Raw genomic sequence first — 23,614 nt, 5'->3', positions numbered from 1 at the left:
AGTGGCCTTTCGTATGCGTGGGAGATGAGACCAGCTGGAGCAGCTGCAAAGCAGAGAGGTCCCTACTTAGTTTGTTGGCGATGGAATTATTGGGGTCGTCAAAGTGTATATTGAGATCACCCAATAACGTGTAGTTGGAGGGCGATAGGGCCAGATCGGCGACTAGTGGTGGCAAAGTTTCATAAAACTGTTTGGGAGTGCCTGGTGGACGGTATATAAGAGTCCCGGAAAAGCTCAAATTGGGAGAGAAATCCAAAGTAAAGGACATACTTTCACATTCCGGAAAGGGGTTGGGAGTGCAGCGACAGGTAAAACAATCTTTAAAAATGATGGCTAGTCCGCCCCCTCTGTCAAGTTCCCGGTCCAGTCTTACAATTTGATATTCCTGCCCCAGGATTTGGACCAACTCGGGGTCAGAGTGAGGGGTTAGCCAAGTCTCCGTTAGAAAGAGAGCGTCTGGTTTTTCCTCTTCGATTAATAGGGAAATCTCTGTGCAGTGTCTAGGAAGAGACCTGCAGTTCAGCAGGAATAGTCGAAAAAGTTGTTGGTTAGGTGTAAAGGGTTTAGGTTTGAGGTGAATTTTGCAAACCTTGCATTGGGACGGTAGGTCTAGCGGGCCATATTTATGAGTGCAGGGCAGGATTCCCTGAGAGCTGATGGTTCTGAGTTCCTCGGAGGCATAATACCGAGTTTGCGTGACGAGAGAAGTAGGGGTTATGGCCCCTGGTCCCGGCCCGTCGCGGACGGGCGCAGACGGGCTTGCCTTAGGCGCGCCTTCGGCGCGCAAACGGCGTGCCCGCTGCGCTCGTCCGCTGCGCTTCCTAGAGTGACACATTTTTATATGATTGGGGTATGACGCTAGGGGCGTGGCCTGAGAAGGGGGCGTGGCCAGCAAACTCGCCGGTAATGTCGGCGTGGTGCTTGTTTTTCCTCGGCGTGGGTCCACTGCGCGCTGGCAGGGAGATGTGCACAGGTGAGAGTTAAAATCACAACATAGGTAAACAAATCGCAAGGAACACCTCTACATGACAAATAGTAACATCATAGTGGATGTATGAGGTGTTTTAGGGTCTTGACAGCGTTTCGATCCAGGAGACAAATGTGTGGATCATCTTCTGAACATTAAATAAGCATGCCTGAATTATAGGTGCCTTAAATTACGTGGATTTATACGTCGGTGAGTAAAGGTAGCGGGAATGTCCTCAATGGGAGTGGCGGAGGTAGAGGTCGCAATGTAAAGTTAGGAATTTAGCGTAATGCATCAATTGTTGAATCAGAAAAAGAGCCACAGGAGTGTACTCTGTGGGCGCGATGGCCTTTAGCCGTAGGTTACGGCGTGATGTCTCGGGGGATCAATGTCCGTAGATGCGTAAAAATGCAATGCGTTGATGCATTACACTAAATTCCTAAATTTACATCGCGACCTCTACCTCCGCCACTCCCATTGAGGACATTCCCGCTAACCTTACTCACCGACGTATAAATCAAATATAAACATTTTTAGAGTTGGTTTCCAGTGCCAAGCTGCTTAATTAAATTTCCACCTCTTCTGGCTTGCACAACACTGGAATGAGTTACTGGATTTTCAGTTGAGGTCTTTGTTTGTCCAGTATTCTCTCTTGTGATAGAACTACACTCCAAATCTTTTGTAACTGTCCATTCCCAAACCCAAGATTTTTACTTGCAACATACTCATCAAAAATGGATAGTTGTGACTGCATGCAAACTGTATTTATTGCAAATTAAACATTACTTAAATAGATAAGCATTTGTATTACGTATTCTTGTTTTTGTATTGTTGTTTCGAGGTACAAATCATAAAAATTGCTTATTTTAGGGCCTGTTTTCCTAATTTGGTGGTAAAGTAATTTAATAAGGAGTTTATTTTAAGCAGGCAAATGTAAACAAAGGACTCCACCTCTGGACTAGAGTTGGTTGGGAAAATGCTTCAAGAACAAGCTCCAGGGGCTGTGTCTTTCAACAGTATAATTTCTGTTCAGGGACCTATTAGATTTAATACCTTTTGAATAATTCAAGGTAGAAATATGCTCCTTGTCATCGTAGATGATGATACAAATGCAAGACAGGTATTGCCATAGTCCAGTTTTTCTGATTAAAACTTCTAGCTCCGAATAACTGACTCCTCGCACAGACTCATTTCGAGAATATATAATAACATGCAAAATTCTGCCCCCCTGCTGGCAGCCACGAGCCTTCCACGAGTGGAACACAGAATTACACGAGGCACTAACCGAGGAACAATGGGCATTTTGTCACAATCCACTAACAGCTTTGACCCCAAACTACAAATTACGCTTGATTCATTTCAAATTTCTTCATAGATTCTACAGGACCCCTTCCCAACTCCACCGAATGGGTATCGGGGTGGACGATAGCTGCTGGAGATGAGCCTTTGCCCCAGCTACATTCCTGCATATGGCATGGGGTTGTTCCAGCTTGACCACATATTGGTCTTCAGTGTTCCTCGCCATACACGAGGTAGTTGGTACCCCCAGCGATCCGGATCCCTTATTGGGATTATTGGAATATGTAAAAAATACACCATCTGGGACCCGTTAGCTACACGCCATGCTACTGTTACTCACTAAGAGGAGAGTGGCTATGCTCTGGGGAAGGAGTTGGGCACCTTCCATGAAGGATTGGATCCGGGACGTGACAGTCAGCCGTACTCAATTAACCATGTTCTGGGAGCTGATGCCATCGGCATACAGACCTAGAGATGTTTGGGAGCCCTTTCTGGAATGGCCACGTACACGCACACAGGAGGATACGGGGGTTGTTGGGGCACTAGTCAACTAACAGTTGCGTTTCGATTAGCCAAAAACGGCATTAGGGGAAACAAGGTTACCTGTCACTGTACATTGACTTAGGACTGCAAGGGCTAAAATACATGGGACCTCCCTAGAGAGATTGTCGAGAAGCATGGGGCCACATGTACACAGTGTATACCATATGTGAAGATGAATGTACAATGTGGGATATGATTGGGTAGAGATTGATGTTAACCTGCAGTAATGGGGTGGTGTGGGATTGGACCTGTAAGATCACCATGTCATAATTTGCAAAAACTGGACTTTGTGGAATTAGATGTAACTGACTTCTATGTTGGGTTTGTTGTTTACATTTAAAAATATCAACAAAAAAAATAAAAACTTCTAGCTCCAGATTCCTCACCATAGAAAATTCCAAGGCATCAGACTGGATTCTGAAGATCTTGAGCAGTACTTCTGGGCAAAGGTAAGTAGCATCATTCGACTCCACGTCAGCATTGCCTGTGTCAGAAGTGACTTTGCAGTACCTATATAGGAGCGATAACATCAGTTCTTTTCGTTCCATGCCAACAAGCAAATCCGGTGCGCTGCCGCAGTCACTTTTTGACCACCTTTTTGCAAGTGTTTGCTCCCAGTATGCTAGGGACATGTCCCCTTTCAAACCTACGGGGTTCAAACCTTGTGGGGAATGTCACCAACAGATGTCCGTGTCTGACCCACCATCTTGGTCTGCCTCTAGAGTGTGGTGTTGAGTCACAATGCAAAGGCCGGCACTAAGCCCAAGTTAATTCGCGAGCAGGCAATGAAACTTCTGGCAGCACTACAGAAGAAGGCTCTGCATCATTCGCGATCCCATTCTGAAAGTTGTTCCTTAGGACAGTCACCTTCACGCTCAGAGTTCTCCCTCCATGTCTGGTAATTCGAAGAAGAACAAGAAAAAGAAGTTGCAGTGTTCTTCGTTTTCGCCCTCCTAACACAGTGCTTCTTGGCCACTGTTCTGCATTACACTTCTGGAGCCGGCGTCAGCGCCCCTGGATGCTAACTCAAGTTTGCTGGAGCAGCGCCTGCACAATTCAAGGAGTTCTGGGATGCCAAACATGCCATCTTTGTGCCACCAACCACTAGAGTGTCTTCTGGCCCCACAGAGCCAAGAGGTGCAGCCCCTGACTCATTAATGGCAGTTTCACCCTCAATGCTAGCCGGCCCTCCGATCTGTTCCCAGATCTTGACCGATGCTGACAGGGGTGCCTCCACCCACCTGAGCACTGCCCCTCCCGGCACCAGCTCCCCCAGCATAGAGCCGATTGCCATTCCCAACGCCGATCTAGTGTTGCTCAACGTTGCTACTGGCATCGTCTGGGCCATCCTCTCCACTGGACTTCCCTACTGACCCCTACCTTCATGAAGGAGGTGATGGGGAGGAGGTGTATGGTTCCTTGGAAGACCCTAATGATGATGATAACTGGTATGAGAGCTGAGTGATACCAGTGGTCTGAATACCTTGCCAGATACCAGCATGGTTTCCTCTCTGGACCAGGTTTCAGAGGAAGGCACATCCTTTGCCACTGTGTTATGCATGACAGCGAAGGTTTCTTGATCTCCAGCTGATGTAGTCAAGACTAAGATCTTGACTGAGCTGCTTCAACCTGGGTCGGGCCCATCTGAACTAATGCTTCCCTTTAATTAAGCTCTCGCCAACATGTTTCTGGGGGCCTGGGTGAAACCCTGCACAGGGACTGCTACTTTGCATTGTATAATTGCCTGACTCGACCGTCTTGCTTCGGGAGACCCTTTCCCTAAGAGCCTGTTGGTGCAGGCATCAACCGCAAAGGTCAACCCAAGTGCGTTCCCTACCACACCACCGAATAGGAAATCCATGAGGCTGGACACCTTTGGGGATCAAATTTTTTCTTCCACTAACCTTGCCCTGTGGTGGGTAAATATTGCATGCCTCTTGGACTGCTATTCCCATTCATTGTGGGATTCCGTTGTACAGCTGCTTGCCATGCGGTCTGAGGAAGGCCACACCATCGTTAGCCAAGCTCTGGTGGATGGCAGGGATGCAGCAAAGTTTGTTGTCTGGTGGGGACTGGACACCATGGACACCCTGGGTAGAGCCATATTTTCTGTGGTGGTGCTGCGTCACACGCCTGTTGAGATCCACAGTGTTCTTGGCAGATGTCTAATCTTTTGTTGATCGCCATAGCCTTCAATGGCTCCCACCTATTTGGTGACAAAGCTGATGTGGAACTAGAGTGCTCTAGTGAGGGCAGGATCACTGCTTAGTCAGTTGGCCTTTCCCTTTCGACCCACCTGTAGCAGCAGTCCTTTCACCCCTACCCGCAGATATGAAAGGGATTCTTTGAAAGGGTCTGCGGAATTAGCTATACCGGGAACCAGTACCTCTGACTGCCGCAGCCTCAAAACCCCTTTAGCCTGCCCTCCATCCAGCACAGCCATACCATTGGCTGCAGAATCCGGCACCTCCTGCCACATTAGTCCGCGAGTACATCCGACAAGTGTGTGTGTGTATTATCTTCTAACCATCCCAAGAACGGCTGACGGAGGACCATCTCTCTTTACTTTGTCAGGAATGTGTACTCTGCATAAAGATCTGCTACGCACTGGCGAATAAACAAACTACTGAGACCTTATGGGCTCATTCCGCCAAGGCCAACACTACTGCATTAGTGCGGTGGATTCCTCTCCTGGGCATCTGTCTAAGTACCACGTGGACGTCCCTCTATACTTTCACAAAACACTACTGCCTGGACAGTCAGGTCCGTTGTGATGGGTATTTCGCCTGTTCGGTCCTTTAGGACTTATTAATTTAAACCAGTTTGCCGACCCACATCCAGGAAACTATTGCTTGGGTATCTGTTCTAAGTTGAGTAATGTGTTGGTGGAAGTCTCTATCAGAAGAACGAGTTTCTTACCTCCGGTAACCCTTTTTCTAGTAGAGACACTATCTAATAGCAGATTCCTCTCCCAATCTCCCATCCTCCCTGCTCTGCGAACTGGAATATTGTCCCAAAAAGATCCCTTTAGACTCTGCACGCTGGTCAAAAAAGTTACACTGTTACGTGGCTCTGTGTTTTTGACATACAGTTAGTCATGAAAGAAAATGTCAGTGCACCGGGGTGGTGCCTATGTAGACACTGCGACGTACCTTCTGATGCAGAGGCAAATGACACCATCTACCAGTGCACAGAAGTACTGCTCAAGATTTTCCAGATCCAGTCTGACGCCTGGGGAATATTCTAAGGTGAGGAATCTACGGTTGGATAGAAAGTGTTACCAAAGGTAAGTAACTTGTTCTTCCTGTCCAGAGAAAGTCGGTCCAATTTAGTTTATTTGGGGATTTTTCCTCTTAAAACATACAAAACAATTCATACATATTTACAACAGTGAATACATAACATAGACATATTTTATGAATCATTTAAAATTGATTCCAATAAGATCAGTTTCAGTAAAACCACTAAAAAGAAGAAAACTTCAAATATCAGCACTTAAAGGTCTACCTTAATTCTGGGTTCTTATTCTTAAAATCCATGTAGCATGTAGCAACCTTGCTTAACTGAAACCAAACACTTTGTGAGGGTCCGATCTAAATTTTGTCAGTGCTACCAAGTATTGCTTTATACCAAGAGTCTTGCAAACTTGGAGTAACCACCATTGTCGAGGATGCTCATACTCTTTGCAGAAAAAACATTTGCAAGTTGAACAAAGATGGGCTTCTCTACTCTAATTTCACAATGTTATACAAAAGTTATTAATGAGGAGAGTCCCAAATCTAAAATTAAAATACAGTTGCTTCGCCAAAGGCAGGGTGATATAATCTATAAATGATTCAAATTGATGATCTAATTTGAAATCAGAGAAACCTGTGAGTGTGTCATGTGAATTTGGAGCAGATATTTTTACAGCAACTTTTTAGTAACATTGTATGCATCCCTCAGTTACCACAAAGTTCCAACAAACCCAAAGATATTGGCTTTGAGCGTACTAAGTTAAACCAAGTGATTTTGGGAGAAGTGTCCAAGGCTATGACCTCTCCTAATGCTAACTGACAGTCTAGTGATTCTTCGGTGCACCATAGCCTCCTCCATAAAACCAACACTCGCAGTTCGTCTTTTTGTGCAATGGGTTTGGTGCCTAAATAATTTGCGTGGGTATTGATGGAGTGCTCTGAGATAAACTCACTAGGCATCTATAAGATTTATTTCCCACAGATATTAACTGTGTTAATATTTTATTTCTCCACAGTTCTACTCCATAAAGGCCCCACCAAATGCTTGTATATTATAAACTTGTATGGCCGGTGAAACAGACCTAGAGGATGTAAACATATAAAATCTAAGTATCCCTGAGGTGCTCTGCTGTGATTTAAGCGTAATCTTTAGAATCTGCTTTGTCCAATCCAAGGTAGGGATTATTTTTACACCCAAGTAATAATTCCATTTAATTTCAACTTACTTTGTTTCTGCCGCCTGGGCCATAAAAGCACACACCATATACAATAGATACAATGTACAGCATAATTAAAAACCATTGCAAAAATTATCATTAAAAAAATTAATCAGCTAATAAAAAAAAATCTGTACATGAAACTAAAATCATAATTGATTATCCGATAAAACAAGCAAATAAGGAAAGCTACTCAAATAGCGCATGTCAAGTCGAAAGGTGCAGACGGGCTTTACCACGAATCACCCACATGGCACCTACAAATTTTGCATCAGAAATGCCCATTACAGGGCGGGAGTCTGATCTAAGGATGCGCAAGGCTTCCTGATAATTCCGTGCACCTATTAGCCTACAGATGGATACAAGCCAGGTATACAAAGGGGATAGAAAGGCTGGACATGCAAACAAAACACGGGAGACACTTTCGCTTTGGTGATAACAAATCGGGCAAGAGGTACCACTTTTCCCAGCCCAGGCTGCAAAACTGAAAGTAAAGCTTCCTATGCAGGGGTAAAGATACTACGTCCCAAAATATTTACAACCTACGGATGGGCTTAAAATACATAAAATCGCTAGTTAGCATGATGGTGGCAGCCTTCCTCGAATCCTTAGCAATCACAAACAAGATCCACCCCGGCAAAGGATTTATGAGGGTCATAAATGTGGTTTTTGAGGGATTCGTCTCTAAACCTCAAGTATAACAAAATTCCACAAACTTGTTCTAAAGCAACTTGAGCGCCTCTAGATGTTTTGGAAATGATGAGTGTATGTCTGAGAAGAGAAGTGTAGGCATTCTAAAGCGAGCTACTACAGGGGAATTATTTGTACAGCTGTAACTGAGGACGTTATTTAAATGAAGAGAACATCATTTATATATATAGAAAATAACGTTGGTACCGTGGAACATCCCTGTTGCATCACCTCTATTGGATGCAGTCATTCAATTCGCCCTAATCGCCTTGCTTCACTTGGGCGTAATTTCCATTTTGCATATGAATAATAAGTGAGAGAATATCGTTTGGGACTCCATTACGCCTAGGACAGCCCTCGGTTTTGAACGGGGTATCAGGTCAAAAAACGATTTCTGGTCAAGGAAAATGTCAATAATATGCCCTTTATTTAATTCCTCTACCATCCAGTAAGTGACATAAAACCTGAAAACCTGATCAATTAGATAAGCGTTTTTCTTAAAACCAACTTATAAGGGAGCCAGGATGTTATAGTAGCCCCCCTCCCCCCCCCCCCCCCCATTCCTGTGCTTTATCAAGGATTTGGCGACAAAATAGATCTGGGGTCTATCAATTAAGCTTATCGGTCGATAATTACACAGGTTGTCTCCATTCCCATTTTTGTTAAATTGGGGCTATTTCTGCCCCTTTCCATATGGAGGGTATCGGCCAGCACTCAAGATGGTCTTAAATAAGCAGTTTATATATGGGGCTCAGATATCCAATTTAAATGCAAATAAATGCCCTCGGATTTTATTAGGACTCAGTGTCTTGCCTTTTTTTGTATCTAGGATAACTCTCACTGGATCATTTAGGTCAGTTTTCATCGCTCGTAAATGGGAGCAAAATTATTTTATTATTCCAGTGGGCAGTCCCACATGCCATCATTGAGGCAGCTGTTCTTTAGATCTGATAGACTACTAGCTGCAGATTCCTTAACGTAGAATTATCCCCAGGCATGAGACTGGATCCGGAAACATTTTTGCCACAGCATCTCTGCGCACCGGGGGGCCGCACCACGTGACTCCACCCTGATGTTGTCCGCGGACATGACGTCAGCGAGGTCACATAAGTCCCACCCCGGCGCGCTGACGTCAGTTTCCTTCTTTTCCACGTGCAACGCGGATCCGGAGTGTGTTCCATTGACCTGTTTTCAGGCCTCTTTTAATGCCTTTGCGTTGGGAACAGTGTGCAATGCCTTTGGGTTTCAAGAAGTGTGCTTCTTGTACGCGTCCGATGTCTACGACGGACCCTCACCCTATTTGTATGTGGTGTTTGGGCAAGCACCATGATTCTGCGGACTGCGACGCTTGTCAGCATCTCAAGCCGAAGTCCCGGCGGAAGCGCCGGATGAAGTTGCGTTCGGCCCGCTTGTCCAGATCGGTCTCGTCACCGTGTCCGTCCCCTACCTCGGAAGGGTCCAGAAGCCGCAGATTCCGGCTGCGCCATCGTCCTTCACCGAGGCCCCATGGGCGTCGCTCGCCCGCCGGTAAGTCCTGCAGCTTGCCACCGAGGCCCTGTCCTCATTCGCCACCCTATCCGCCGTTTCCTGGCATTGGGGCGACAAGGGCCCAAATGACGGCCTACGCTACGGCTCTGCAGGCTTCTTTGGCCCCCCCTCCTCTCCCTGTGACATACGCGGCTCCCACGCCATGCGCGGGGCCTTCACCCCCGGCGCCGACGGGTTCGGCTTCAGGGTTTGGAGGTGTGGTGTCGTCGAGGTGCGGCCCTATGGGGTTCCCCTCTTCGGCCCACGGCATCCCTGCCTCGCCGCAAAGCCCCGCGGGGTCCCCTGTGGTGTGGCAGGAGGTCGCTGGGACTCAGGGCTCATCCCCGAGTCCCCCTCGGTCCTCTGGGCAGGCGGCTGTCTTACCGGATGCCGAGCCAACGCCTTTCCGGTGCCGACGGCTTTCCTCCCCGGCCCTGATGGCGCCGCGGGTGGGGGCCAGGACCTGGGGCGCCCCCCGGGTCCCTCTCGATCCTCTGCACCGACGGCTGCCTCGTAAGAGGTTGAGCCGGCGCTTTTTCGGCGCCGTTCATTGGCCGCTTCGGCTCTTACCCCGCCCCTTTCTCCTATGAGGCACGTGGTGGTGGAGGTCGACTCGGCACCCCTGGTGGACACTTCGGCGCCGATCGAGGACACACTGGTGCCCATAGCGTACTCCCCAGCGCCGTCCCGACGTCGGATCGTTGACTCTTCTCCGGATGTCCCTTCCTCTCCGGAGGATTGTCGTCTCTTTGTCTCCTTTTCACCAGAGACTGGACGCAGCGTCATTGCCTTTTCCCTGGCGGTGTCCAGGGCGGGTTCTATGCCGTCTCCGCGTCCACGGCCCCCGGACCCGCTCTTCCACACCTTGCAGCTAGTTGCCCCACCGGCTTCTCCGGAGACCCCTCAGGGCCCTCACTCCTCTACGGGTCTTCCATCCTACAGGGGTGGCCGTTTCTTCCTCCAGCAGGGCACTGGGAAGGGCGGCTTAGTTTGCAGCCTTCACCCACGGAAGAGTTGCTCTCTTCCCTGGGCAACCCGGTCGCTCCACTCCCCACTGACCACTTGTTGGAGGTTCTCTACCAGGGCTCTGGTTGAGGGGAGCCGCTTCTTCCATTTGATGCTTTGCTCCACAACTCTCTTCTGGGGGCCTGGGGGGGGTCCTGCTATGGGGGATCCGGTGCCTCAGCCGTTCCACCACCACCACCACCGTCCTGCCCTGCACGATCCAGTCTGCCTTTTTTTTGCCACCCCTCGTCCCAGGGCCCTGTCCTGCAGACTGCTTTTCCTTCCTTGCCTTCAGTGTTGCTCCCTCCGTCATGGGAGGCCCGGTGGTTGGACTCCTGGGGGCGTAACATTTTCGCTTCCACTAGTGCTGCTCTGCGTGCGCTCAACACACTTTGTGTGTTGGCCAGGGCTACCTCTGACCTATGGGATTCCGCAGAGTCCCTTCTGTCTCGCACCTCCCACGAAGGTGCCCGTGCTGTTCTGCGTCACCACGTACTGGATGATCAGGAGTTAGCTGCATTTATTCTCCGTTCTGCCCTGGATGTCTCTGATTCTCTCACCCGTGCTATGGCGAGTTCTGTGGCCCTCCGTCGCCATGCTTGGTTGTGGGATAGCGTCTTTCCTGGGAATATTCGGGAGTGTCTTGTTGACCTGCCTTTTGATGGGATTCTTTTATTTAACACCCACGCGGACTCTGCTATTCAACGGCTCCTTCCTCCTCCCCCTCCATAAGCTTCGGCTTGTCGGTCCTCTGGTGGCTTATGGAAGGCTTTTCTCCCACCTCTCTCTTTGGGCCTAGTGTTTAGGTTGGCCCGCCTGTGTGCTGTGTGTGGCTTGGAATGCCTTCAGGGTCCTTACGTTGGCCCCTCTGTACTTTTGGCTGCTGGTACAGCCCTTCAACTTTTGGGGTGTGTGATTTTTGGCGGTTAGTGAACCTTTATAGGTCCTCAGGTTGGACCATCTGTGTATTCTTTTTATTTTTTATTTTTTTGGCTGATTGGTAAGCCGCCTGTGGTGATACCCACGGGTCTTTTCTGTTCTTGACCTGCTGCGGGTTTCCCTAAGAGGTTTTCCCCTGTTTTGTTTTGGGGCGTGTCATACCCTAGCTGGGGTACTTGTTGGCTATTGTATAGCTCTGTCCTAAGCTGGGCGGGTGTGGATACCTTCTCTGGTTTCTTGCGTTTCCTGGCATCACTGTATACCACTTGGTGCGGTTTATTTTGTTCTTCCGCCTTCGCGCAACTTGCGCTGCTCCAGGTTCTGTCCCGCTCAGTATCCGATGGTGTTTCTATCCTTCTTCTACAGGGCTTGCCTGTTGTACATTTTGCCTTTTGTTCCTGCGGGATATCTGCTTCTGTGCGTTTTGCTTTCCCTCTTCAGCCTCTGGATGGCCAGACCAACTTTTGTCATGCCGTCTACGGCGTCGTGTCTTGGTGTTTCCACTTTATTATCCGACGTTTCGGCCTGGTCCTCTGCCTTGTGTTCCAGGGGGGCTAGGTTATTCCTGGTGTTCTCCTGTGTTCTGGTTGACTGCTTTAGGTCTGTCTTACATATTTCTCACTTCCCGGGGGTCGCTATGTCATTATAGATTGTGGTTGCAGACTTTGTCGTCTGCCCCGACTTTTTTCACATGTTTTTCTGTCTCTAGGGAGGATATCGTCTTTAGCTTTGCGGGGTTGCTTCTCAGAGCGGTGCTCTGCTCTTTCCCTTCCACGACTTTCAGTACCACAGTGCTTGGCACTGTTCCTCATGGTGCTGTTCTTTACCATTCGCTTCTTCCCTTTCTGTTTCATTGCTTTTTTCGCACAATGTTCCCATACTCTGAAAGTTTTGTTTGTGATGACTCTGCGGCGTTGCGCGGAAAAGTTCTCTGAAGAAAACTGACATCAGCGCGCCGGGGTGGGACTTATGTGGCCTCACTGACGTCATGTCCGCGGACAACGTCAGGGCGGAGTCACGTGGTGACGCCCACCGGCGCGCAGAGATGCTGTTGCAAAAAAAATTCCGGATCCAGTCCCACGCCTGGGGATAATTTTACGTTAAGGAATCTGCGGCTAGAATCGTCTCTACCAGATACATTGTTACCAATGGTAAGTAACTTGTACTTTGGCAAAGTGAGCTGCCCAAATAGCAGACTGAATGTGGAAATCTATACTAGTAGAACCCATGTTAGATTCTTGTGCAAAAATCTGACAGAAGGCTTTGTGATCTTTTGCTTTAGCTGCATAAAGCATATCCTGCCATCTGTTAATAGGTGTCCCAATCCCTGTTGTCTGTAAGCCGTTCCGTTTTGTAGATTTTCCTACATTCCCTGACCTGATCATGATCACCCTTCCTACATTTCCTGTTGAACCATGATACCCACTTAATAATAGTGTTCATATAGTCAGCAGAGTACTAAAATGACTGCCCAGAGAACTAAATCATTCTTCATGTATTCCTATGATCATGGCTGAGCTGTTCCCTTGATCTTTGTGGGATTTCAGAAGATCTATTGCCTTCACAACAGCACAATAGTTTTTCTGGTATTTGAGAAATCCTAGTTCATTCAATAGATTGTTTATTATTTGCCAGAGACAGTTCATTGGACGAAGGCAAGACAGCAGTCTCAGCTATATTTTAAGGGAATATCAAAATTAGATGCAAAGCATTGTGATTATCTGTTCGCTAGGTTATCTTCATGTCACCCTAGTGTTTCCACAAAGGGAGGGCTAATAATATGTAGTCTATTCTGCCTGATTCTCCATGCCTATTGTGAGTATGATCACAAATAGGGTCGTAGCATGTGTCCCCATTACATGCTCTAACCCCTACAGACAAAGTTAAAACTGACATTTGTGTTGCTGTGTTCAACCACCTTTTAACTAGTGGTGTCTATGCCACAATCCTTCAAGCTATATTTCATGTCCAGTGATAGAAAATGTGCTATTGCCCAATGGCTTAAAGATTGTATTCAAATCTTTGAGCATAACAATATGACCTTGTGTTATATTAGCTTTCATAAACAATTCAAGGCGTCGCAGATTCTCTGAAGAACCAACCTTACTGCTGTGATCATAGATGTTCGCAAGTTTTATTGCTAAACCTAAGTGCAGACGCAGGTTGATGGCAAGAATGTCCAAATAATTAATATTAAACTTTAATGTTGCTGTTTATGGTCGTTTTTACCCATAGAATAAGCCCTCCACATTGTGTGCCAGTGACGTGTTAACAGAAAAGGTCCTATAATCAGATTTCTAGAAGGGAAAGATAGACAATGTTTCCTGGAAAATGCAGATATCATATTTATCTATAAAACTCCCCTAATCTGGAATGTTAAATTTAGATTTTATCCCTGCTGCGGTCCATAATAAAATAACCAAGTTACATATCTCTTTGCTTTGTACTAACGCTAGACTATTAACAGAGTAGACGTCTGAAGCTATGGACTAAATCTGTATGCATAGACTTATTTTTCTTGGTCTGGATGTGCTGTATTTAAACTGAATAGGTGCACGATCCAGTGGGCTTGTACGTAGATCTAAGGATACTAGAAATTCATCTAGTTCACGGTCTTTTAACAATATCTCGATACAGTCGTAGAAATTGACCTTGAGAGGAAGAGTTTAATATCCTAGCTTTCAGGATGCCCGAACGTATTAAAGCATAACGTTTCCAAATGTCCCATATCCAATGGGTATCTTTGTTAATGAGGGAGTCTTCATTCACTCTGATGTAGGATTTGGAGTCTGGGCACCATAAAAAAACTCTACCTTCTCTGGTGTTACGTAGGTGATTCCTGGAATTGTTACTCTGTGCACACTGCTTTGTAGTTTCCACCATGCTTTTTAAACTTGCTCTATACAAAGGCCCCTTAGAAAATCTATCCGTTGTTACATATGACCATTTCTGCCCCTTAAACCTGCCTAATCATTCATTCCTATCAACAAATCTGTGTATATACATTATGGCACCATGCCTAAGATTTTCATGGGAATACTTAGACATGATATGCCTTCCCATTCCCCCGTCCCTATGGCTACAAAGAGGAGCAGTCCCTAGAGCATCGTTTTTGGCCATTTCGCACTGCTTACGTTCTCCCATGCACCATTTAGTCTCTCTAGTTAAGCGTTCATCTGACTTGCTCCCAATGAGGCTCCATACTAGATTTTTTTAGTTTAAGAATGTCATTCCTTAGTTTTTGTTCCAAATTAACATTACCAGACCCTTCTCGAGGTGCTTGAATTGTTGGTTTGAGAGCATGGGTATGTGTTTGCAGGTCAAGATGTTGGCTATCTTAATCGGCATTTAATACTGTAAACCTGTTTTGGCACAAGAAGTTACATTCATTCTAAGAGCAAATCGGGCCTAGAGGTGGTGTGGATGAGAGTTGGGAAGGAGGGATAGAAAAATAGCCCTAATCAAGTCACAACCCTGGCTGTGTTTTTGTGTAATGGAAGATATGCCAGTAGCACCATAAGCTTCAGGCGCTGATGCTGTTTTTTTTTATTTTCTTGGAAAATGGAAGAAACAGGTTTCCCTGTATCCTTTTATGGCTTAAGCATAAGCTCCACCTTCTCTGTTATCTTGTCACTTGGATCTATCGTTCACTTCTCAGGCACCTGTGACATTTACTATTTTGGTTTGGACACCCCCTGTAATGTTTCTGCTGCCTTCCGTTTGCCCATGCAAGTTAATCAAAACGAATAAAAACAAACCAGGCCTTAAATGTGTAATAACATAGAAAAAAGTGTTAAGAGAGTAGACATTACCTGTTCAGGGTCCAGCTTTTTTATCCTCGTCTCTGATTTTATAAAGGCATTGTCAGTGTTGACTGCATAGGGTGGGTGCAGGTATTTCTTTACATGCTAGGAGCTGATTCGTCTCGGTCACCCACTATTGAATTTTGATTTCTCCCAGAGCCTCTCCAAGTCCAAATTGACACCAACGCGGAGAATTGAGTTTATTGGAGCTATCTTTAACTTCTTGGTTATGAACGGTTTATGAGGGTTCAACATTTAAAGCAGTTGATTGCGTATTTTACTCCGGACAGAAGATTCATGATTTTATGATAACCATGGTTGTTTGCTCCTATGCATCTTTCATTGTGCTTGCTGGTCACTCCTGTGAGAATCAGAGTGATATTCTTGCAGTGGTAGAGTCATGGTCAGCTTAAGATTGTGTACAGAGTTTGTGCAGTATTTTCAAAAAGCTGAACTAGCAATTTTAAGAGACTTCCTGTTCAGGGGTTGGGAAAAAGCTCTTCTGAATTATCAGTAATTTGTTGACAGATATGTCCTTGGCAAGAGCAGAAGCACATCTGACAAGACCAGCGTGAATGTCAGCGGATACTGGCCAAGAGAAGCCTTTTACATGAAACCTTTGTATTTGTATGTAGCCTTGTCAGTGGAAGTTTTCCTTTCTTGTGTGGAGGGAAGTCACTTACTTCTATTACCAAAACTACTGCCATGCAGCATGCTGACAAATGTGAGTTTTTTTTAATGAAAATATGGAGAAATGCAATGATGTTGTGGCATTGGACTATGATCAGGGGGCTTCAATTTTCGAACTCATTTAAGATCCTTGTGGAGGAAGTTGTGGGATACTCTGACCATTTTGACTGTCATGGTGTATTCACAATTGCAAAGGAATTTGGTTTTGTAGGTAGAGTGAGACATGTGAACGCACTTTTAGCGGATTTATACAACAATAGTTTGTTGCTTGTGATAGTGCTTCAAAAGATGACGTAGATTTGAGTAAGGGTGTTTGTTGGAGGGCTTAGGGAAAGAAGCCTCATGGAGGAAAGTGGAGTGGAGCAACACCACGCACTTTTATGGGAGTGTGGAGGTAGAAAGATGCATAGCACAGGGTGTTAAGAAGGGGGGGGGAGGAGAGGACGGGAAGTTATCGGAGTAGAAACACCAGTCTTAAACAAAGCCTTAGCCTCAGAGCCCGGATGATAAAAATTAAAACAGCAGTACAAATCGTTTGTAACTCAAGAAGCTGAAGGAAAATCAGACCCTCATTATGTGACTTAAAAGATCTATGGAAAGCATACAAAGGGCAAAATAGCATAAAGTGCTTAGACAAGAGATCCCATCACAGGCATAACTTGGTAGTGAAGCAAACCAAGGTCTAGCAACTGGAAAAGCCCCTAAAAAATGGATCGTGTTCAGTCGCATTGGCGAAAGATGCAATCTATGTTCCGGGACTTTCACACACGAAAGGTAGGGTTCCATACCGTTACTTGTAGCGAGCATAATGTAGTGCTGAATTGTTACCATATTTATTGCTTTCTACAGCCTTGCATTTCCCCTAAATTCCAAGTCCTGTAACTTAACCTGAGCCCTTGAAGAGGAGTTAATATCGGTTTTGTTTGCCCATAGGTTTATGTTATGTTAATTGGTACTTATAGAGCACACAGCTACTCAGAAAGAGTGTCTCGGCGCTAAAGAACCTCAGGGCAGAACTGTTACGAATGCGAAAAGGGGGAAGAAGCCTTAAGATTGTTGCTGAAACAGCTAGGTTTTCAGCCGCTTCCTGAAGGTGAGTAAGTCAGGCACCTGTCTGAGTGACACCGGCAGAAGGTTCCACAGATAGGCAGCCTGAACTTGAAAGGAGCGGCCTGAATATCTTGGAGCAACTTTTTAACATAAACCATAGAATGGACTGCACATTGCTTTGCTTCAAGCAGTCTTCAACAATGTCACGTTTCAACTTCAGCTCTGTAAAAGACCAAAATTGTACCCATGACAAAATGAGTGCAAGCCCCACCAAGTCTTCAAGGAATCCTAGCCCTACTTCATTATGAGTAATATGGCTCGACGTGGCTCTTGATAGTCCTAAAAGTCTAGCCAAGAATTAGTTCTCCACCGTCTGGATGTGCTTCCCAAAAGCAAATCCCCATACTCCCACTCCGTATGTGGCAACAGTCTTGACACTTATTTGTATCGCATCACTATTTCCTTCGCAGGTTTATGGCCCAGTTTATTGGTAAACCTAAAAACTATTTCACATGTGGCTTCCATTTGCTGTGACCTCTGGGTTATAAGTCTGTCCCAGCTCAAATTAGCAGAGAATGAAATGCCCAAATAACTCAAGTTTGGGATCTTCGTAATAGGTATTCCCCTCACCGTAAATGTTCTGAAGCATTTATTTTTAGGGCCACGTAAAGCAATTCAGGGACAAATTGCTCACCAATTTTTGGAATATCCAAGGTTAATGACTTTAAAAAGGAGTCCTCTTCATTTATATTACATAGAAATAAAAAGCGCCAAATATGCAACCTTGTCCAACCCTTTCGATACATTAATGGGGGGCGTCTGGTCACCATCCTGAGTGTATCGAACCCTCATTGTAGTATCTTGGTGCAACCTTTTCAGGGTCTTTAAGAATGGAGAATCGATTCCTGCTTCCTCCATACTAACCCATTAGTAGTCCCTATCCACTATGCTGAAGATAAACGAGAGGTCCGTGAAAGCCATATGCATGGCTCCTCTCCTGGCCTTGACCTAAGGTACAAATTTAGAGCCTGTTCAGAAGTGCCCAAGCCTGGGCAGAACCTGTATTGGGCCTCCGTAAAGGTTATATCTGCCTTCCAATCTCCCTAGAATCACCCTCCTGAAGATCTTTGCAGAGGAATCAATGAGGGAGATGGGCCGATAGTTTGATGGGTCGTTTTTATCACCTTTCTTATAGATGGGTATAGTTACAGATTTCTTCAAGGAATCAGGGGGACATGTAATGACCAATGCTCTGAATACATTAGTGAGTAATGGTGTCCATAGATCTAAGTTTTGCTTAAAAAGCTCAGCTGGTATCCCATCTGGGCCCCCTGCCTTTCCTGTAGCCAAACTGACAATAGCTTTCCTCACTTCCCTCACTGTTATCGTTTTTATATACACATCACTATCTAAAATACTCCAAGGGACGTTTAGCCAGCTGTCTTAAACTATTACCTAGAGCATACAGCTTAGAGTAATAGGTAAGCCCAGTTCATCCATTGGGAAGCGTGACTGTGCATCATTTCCTTTCACATTGAGCACATCCACACACAAATCAATTCCTTAGGTAGCAGGGACTACTATGGCAGTTTGAGGCCAAAAAATAAGATTAATGTGGGTCTGGCAACTTCCCCAATAGTTATGTTGTGCAAAACCATTGCAAAGGTGAAAGGCTAGCAACCAGTGCTTGTTGATAGGGGTTCTTTCACAGGAGATTTGACTAGCCACAAGTTGATCTTTTTAGCATACGTATTCAAGACAATATGACTGATGCGAGGGCTAAAGACTTGTTTGGGAGCACAGTGGTTCAGCAGTTTTGGGTCACTGGATCTCTGCATGCTTTTCTGATCTCCATCCAGATGTGTTGGGAACTCCTGAATGATATTTCAAACCTAAGAATCTGCCAAGGAAAGACTATCCATTAATATAATATGACATGCCTTCTGTGTAGTTGGTTTGATGGATGCTGTTTTTCCTCAGTAGATTGCCTGCCCACCTCATCTCTAAGTCCTTATGCCATCTAAAGGTTGCTGAGCTGGAAAATATTGGCAACTGAAGAAGCACGTGCGAGGTCACACCGTTTAAGTACTCTTGTGTTGCCACCACTTCGGCATATAAAGCTGGTTATGACATTCAATAGCACTACTAGGGACCACGACAGAGCAAAACATTTTGGTTTTCCAGCCATCTGCTGGGAAGTTTCAAAGATAAATAATGTACAAAAGTAAATCTCTGTATATCTGCACGGTCTTTTGGCAAGGTTCCCGATATACAAGTACAACGTACATGCATAAATAATCTGCTGTAGGAACACTATTTTTCAGAAGCAACATTACTGAAGATTGGTTAAATATTCTTCCTCTTTCTTAGTGTGCTCCATGTCTCCCTTGCTGTTCCATGCATGCTGTGGGTTATCTACCTGGGCTTCTTCAAAGGGGACCAGCTCTTGCCAGATTGCACAAACCATTGTAAATATGAGTCGTAGTACATGCCCAGATCATTGATCTGTTTATGGATTGTAACATTTGTGCCGTACAACACTGTCACATGACGTTTTTGTCATTAGAAATTGTTCACCTTGTACGATGGGTAAGTTTACATTGATGCACTGACGGTGATCTCAATATGTTTCAGTGTAGGTGTGTTATGTAAATATTTTTAATGTAGATAAATAATGTTCACATGACAGGTAAACAAAAAATTCAAAGAAAGCATAACTATACCAAGTGGCCAGCTATATTGAGCTACTATGTGTTGTTTTCTTTACACTTGAAAACAAGCATTGGCAAAGCCGATGGGACTTGCTTAAAAGAGGTTTTGGCTTTGTCAGTGTTTTTTGACCATGTTGTATAGCAGCGCAGCTGCCATACCAGTATAGGTGAAAGTTAAAAAAAAAAATAAGCTAATTGCTATGATACAGTCGGTGCTGGCCATATCACAGCAATTTTGTTTTATTGCTATACGGAGGATGGGTTGAGAAACAACACAAAGGGAGGGCGTATGATGCAGCAACAAAGTGTGTTGGTACAAAAGGTTTTGCTGCAGCCAGCTGTCTGTCATAGCACTTTTTTGATTGCAGGGTGCAAGGTATCACAGAGGTTGGGTGGGGGGGGATCAGCAAGGGCTACAGAGGTTGTGGGAAGAAAAAGCGTTTTGACTAAGTCAGCGGTGTCCGGATTATTATTTATTTTTTATAATGTGGTGGGTTGGGTGGCAACATAGACATCAGGTGGTGTGGCACATAGACAACACAGGGAAGACAGATGGGAACAATACAGACAATGGATAGAGGGTGGTTGGGGGCAACACGGACAATGGAGGCAGAGCAACTGGGGGGAAATACAGATAACAGGCAGAATGGCTAGGGGAAAATACTGACAGTGGAGTCAGGGTGGCTGGGGGAAATACTGACAACGGATGGAGACAGTGGCGCAACACAGAGTAGGGAGAGCGAGTTAAGGGGCTACACACACAGTGGAGGGAGGGCTGGTGGGGTGCTATATGGACAGTGGTGAGAGGGCCGATAAGGGTAGCAACATGGGCGAGGGGGGGCAAGAGGGGCTGGGTGCGAGCAGATGGGGAGCAGAGTTGGAGGAAGAGGCTTGGAGCAAGCAGTCAGACATTGGAGGGTCAGTGGGTGGGAGGAACACACAGGGTGGATAAGTACAAGCGGGAGACAGCTGAAGATCACACACTCTTGTAGAGTGCTTAAACACAAAGAAAAAAGTAGCTCCTAAAAAGATTAGCAGTGGAAGGATAAAAGTAAAGTGTCCATCCTCCAGAGGACTGGCCCAAACATGTAGAGGAGAGAAGCCAGCAGCAGCTGAACATTAAGAAAGAAACTAATGAGCATGACAATGAAGCCAATCATTGGTAAGCCATGGGTGGTCTCACCCCAACAAAATGTCTGAAAAGGGAGAGCAGTTGCGATGTTTTAAGCGAGACCTAAACAGTGATGGCTTCATAGAATCCGTGACCAGTCCTTCTATATGACTATTACATTTATTTCTCGCCAGGAAACCTTTTGATCACAATAATCGATTTATTTTAATATCAAGTGTAAGCTAGTAACAATAAGTTGTAAAGAGTTGTTATTGTGTGCCTGCAATAAATGCCACAATTTGGGATGTAACCCTCACCCAGGCTGTAAACCTGCGTGCAGGCCAGGTCTGCCTCTCACTATGTAACGAGGTTCGCTGCCTTTTCTGGAACCGTTTCATACTGTAAAAGTATCCCGGTAAAATAAAAATGCATTTGAACTTGCTTGAGGTGTAGATGGAACTCTAGTAAACATTCTTGAAAAATATCCTTTTAGCATGAGTACTTGGAATCCTTTATATTGCCCTGTAGATAAATTAACCCCATTGAGTATAATATTGGAAGAATACGCCACAAGCTCAGAAAAAGAAAGCACATGCTGAGAGAACAAACCCAGAAAGCCTGAGAGATCCTGCCAAGTAACGGGTCTGAAGGAATCACAGAGGCAGAAAGTCCTTCCCGAGGAAAAAAACTTTAGGATAAAGGCAAGGGACATGCAGTGGGAGCACAGGAGGGTTTGTTGCGCTTCTTGCTGTTAAAAATAATGCTACTTTGGCACAGTCCCGGATACACAACAAGGCAGCAAGGAGTCAAATGTAGTGCAAATGCTATGTGTCGGCATTAACTGACGATTACAAGAATAGCTGATTCACCCAACCTACCACGGAAAATTGCCAAATGCACAAGTTTCTCATACCGGTTAGAAACTCAAAGACTCAAGTGTATAAACCATCACAACAAACAAGCATGAAGGAAATCATGGAGACAAAAATGCATGAAATGAAAGCAAGTTAATATTGTGGACATTATATGGTATAAAAAGGAAAAGAAATGCTAATTTATTTTCACTACCTTTTAATGACTGCATTTTCAGAATATGAACATAACATCGCATTGCTGTCATTTAACTACAAAAGAAAATTGTTTTTCTTTTACAGTGCAAGCCCACCACCAACAGCAGTTGTAAAGCCGAGCTGGAGATACTGAAAGGCTGGATACCTTTTTGTAGGCCAAAAACCCTTCCTTCTGCTTCTATCAACTGGAGGCACAGACAATTAGAATTTGTTAATTTTAATAAAAGTATTGATTTCTGGTAACATCCAATAGGAATGCTGACAGTTCATCTTGCAGTGGGAAAGATTCAGACTGAGTAAAGGCATGTAGGACCTTGTGGGCAATTCAAATAATTCCGTGCACTGTATCAGTCCTGCAAGTGCCCCAACACTGCTTGCTGATAACTGGAAGTTATTTATTTTTTAATGACCCTTCTGAGTTATGAACTCATCAGCTAGCAAAAGAAGTAACAAGAGTGATTCTTGCTGCTATTACCGCTAAACAAATCAAGACTTGGAGATCCCTTTTACTTCTAACTAAACTTGAAACCGGTTCAGTAAAAATACTGATCATCAAACTGATGGAATATTATTTATGAATCAGGTTTGATGAGGAGATTGCTGTCACCAGACAGTGATGTAACTTTTAAGTTAAAAAAAAAAAACTTTTACTTTGTAGATAATATAAAATAAAACGTAAAAAAAATAAAAAAATAAAAAAGTTTTAAAAACTGAACTGTTGTGTCTGTGTTATGTTTCCTAAAATGTGATGACTGGAGATCACAAGCTGGGAGACCTCTTGCATCATGTGGTACTCCCACTATGCCATTATCCTGCATTGTATGCATGCTAAAGCGCAGAGTCCTAAGCAACGGTTGTTCTCATGCGTTCCCCAAGGATACTTGCCGTTTCCCTATACCATCAATGAAGTAGGTAGAACATATTTACTCAGTAGGTACAGCAGTTATTATCGCCTAAAATTGAGTGATCAGGGTGAGGTCAAGCAGGCTTTGGGTTGGATGTCCTTGGCAACAGCTCTGGCCTCCACTGATTCGATCAAGAGGGAGGTAAACTGGTGTCAAGAAAGCAAGTTCTGAGAGGTGAGCAGGTCAATGGATGCCGAATTAGTTGATGTGAAAGCTGCCCTGAAGAAGTCCCATGAGAACAGGGACGAAACACATTGGTTGTTCCCAACGTGCACTTGTCGTTTTGTATTATTATAAGATTTGAGAAATTCAAGAATAAAGAAGATGAAAAACAATCTGGCAATTTAAGTGTTATGAAAATAGTACAAGTTTTCCTGCTGTCATTTAACTATGTTTATGTGAGGTATTTGCTGTCAGTTGCTTGAACAGAAGCGGAATACAAGCATTGAATTACTTTGGATTAATTTTGGACTCTTGGTGGAAGAAATATATTGTGCTCCTCAAAATTGTGAAATTGTATGAAGAGATTTGGGTTTTTTCGGTTGACCAAAAGAGTGAGCATTTATCTGAAAAATATTAGGGACAAGTGGTGGGCAGCCAAAACCGTTTTTTGGTTATACGATGGTGTTAGTGTTTAGGTTTACTAGTTGTTTATCCTTGCCCCTAGCCTATGTATTCCCTGACAGTTCTCCTTGTTTTCTATGTGGAACATACCCTAAAGATGTAAATAAGTAATGTGTTAGGGCATGAGATGTGCATTGCTAAACAATCAATCAAAACAAGAAAATGGGACCGTAGGGGGAAGGCAAATAAAATATATAAGTATGAATTTGGAAGATTTAAATTTCTAA

At 44.9% G+C, this 23,614-nt stretch overlaps 1 protein-coding gene across 17 annotated transcripts in view; it reads left to right on the top strand.

Moving 5' to 3' along the window:
* Positions 1 to 22,573, top strand: part of ATXN2 (ataxin 2) — a 1,509,788-nt gene extending 1,487,215 nt beyond the window's left edge. For all 17 annotated transcript variants that reach the window (XM_085634791.1, XM_085634789.1, XM_085634788.1 and 14 more), the window contains one exon: positions 21,943 to 22,573. In XM_085634791.1, coding sequence (XP_085490917.1) covers positions 21,943 to 21,971 — 29 coding nt within the window. In that variant the 3' untranslated portion in view covers positions 21,972 to 22,573. The remainder of the gene's footprint in view (positions 1 to 21,942) is intronic.
* Positions 22,574 to 23,614: the final 1,041 nt, after the last annotated feature.

The sequence above is a fragment of the Triturus cristatus genome, chromosome 11 (genome assembly GCF_964204655.1).
Source record: "Triturus cristatus chromosome 11, aTriCri1.1, whole genome shotgun sequence".
Classification (NCBI taxonomy): domain Eukaryota; kingdom Metazoa; phylum Chordata; class Amphibia; order Caudata; family Salamandridae; genus Triturus; species Triturus cristatus.
The sequence above is the reverse complement of the archived record's forward strand: the minus strand, read 5'-3'. Positions and strand labels throughout refer to the sequence as shown.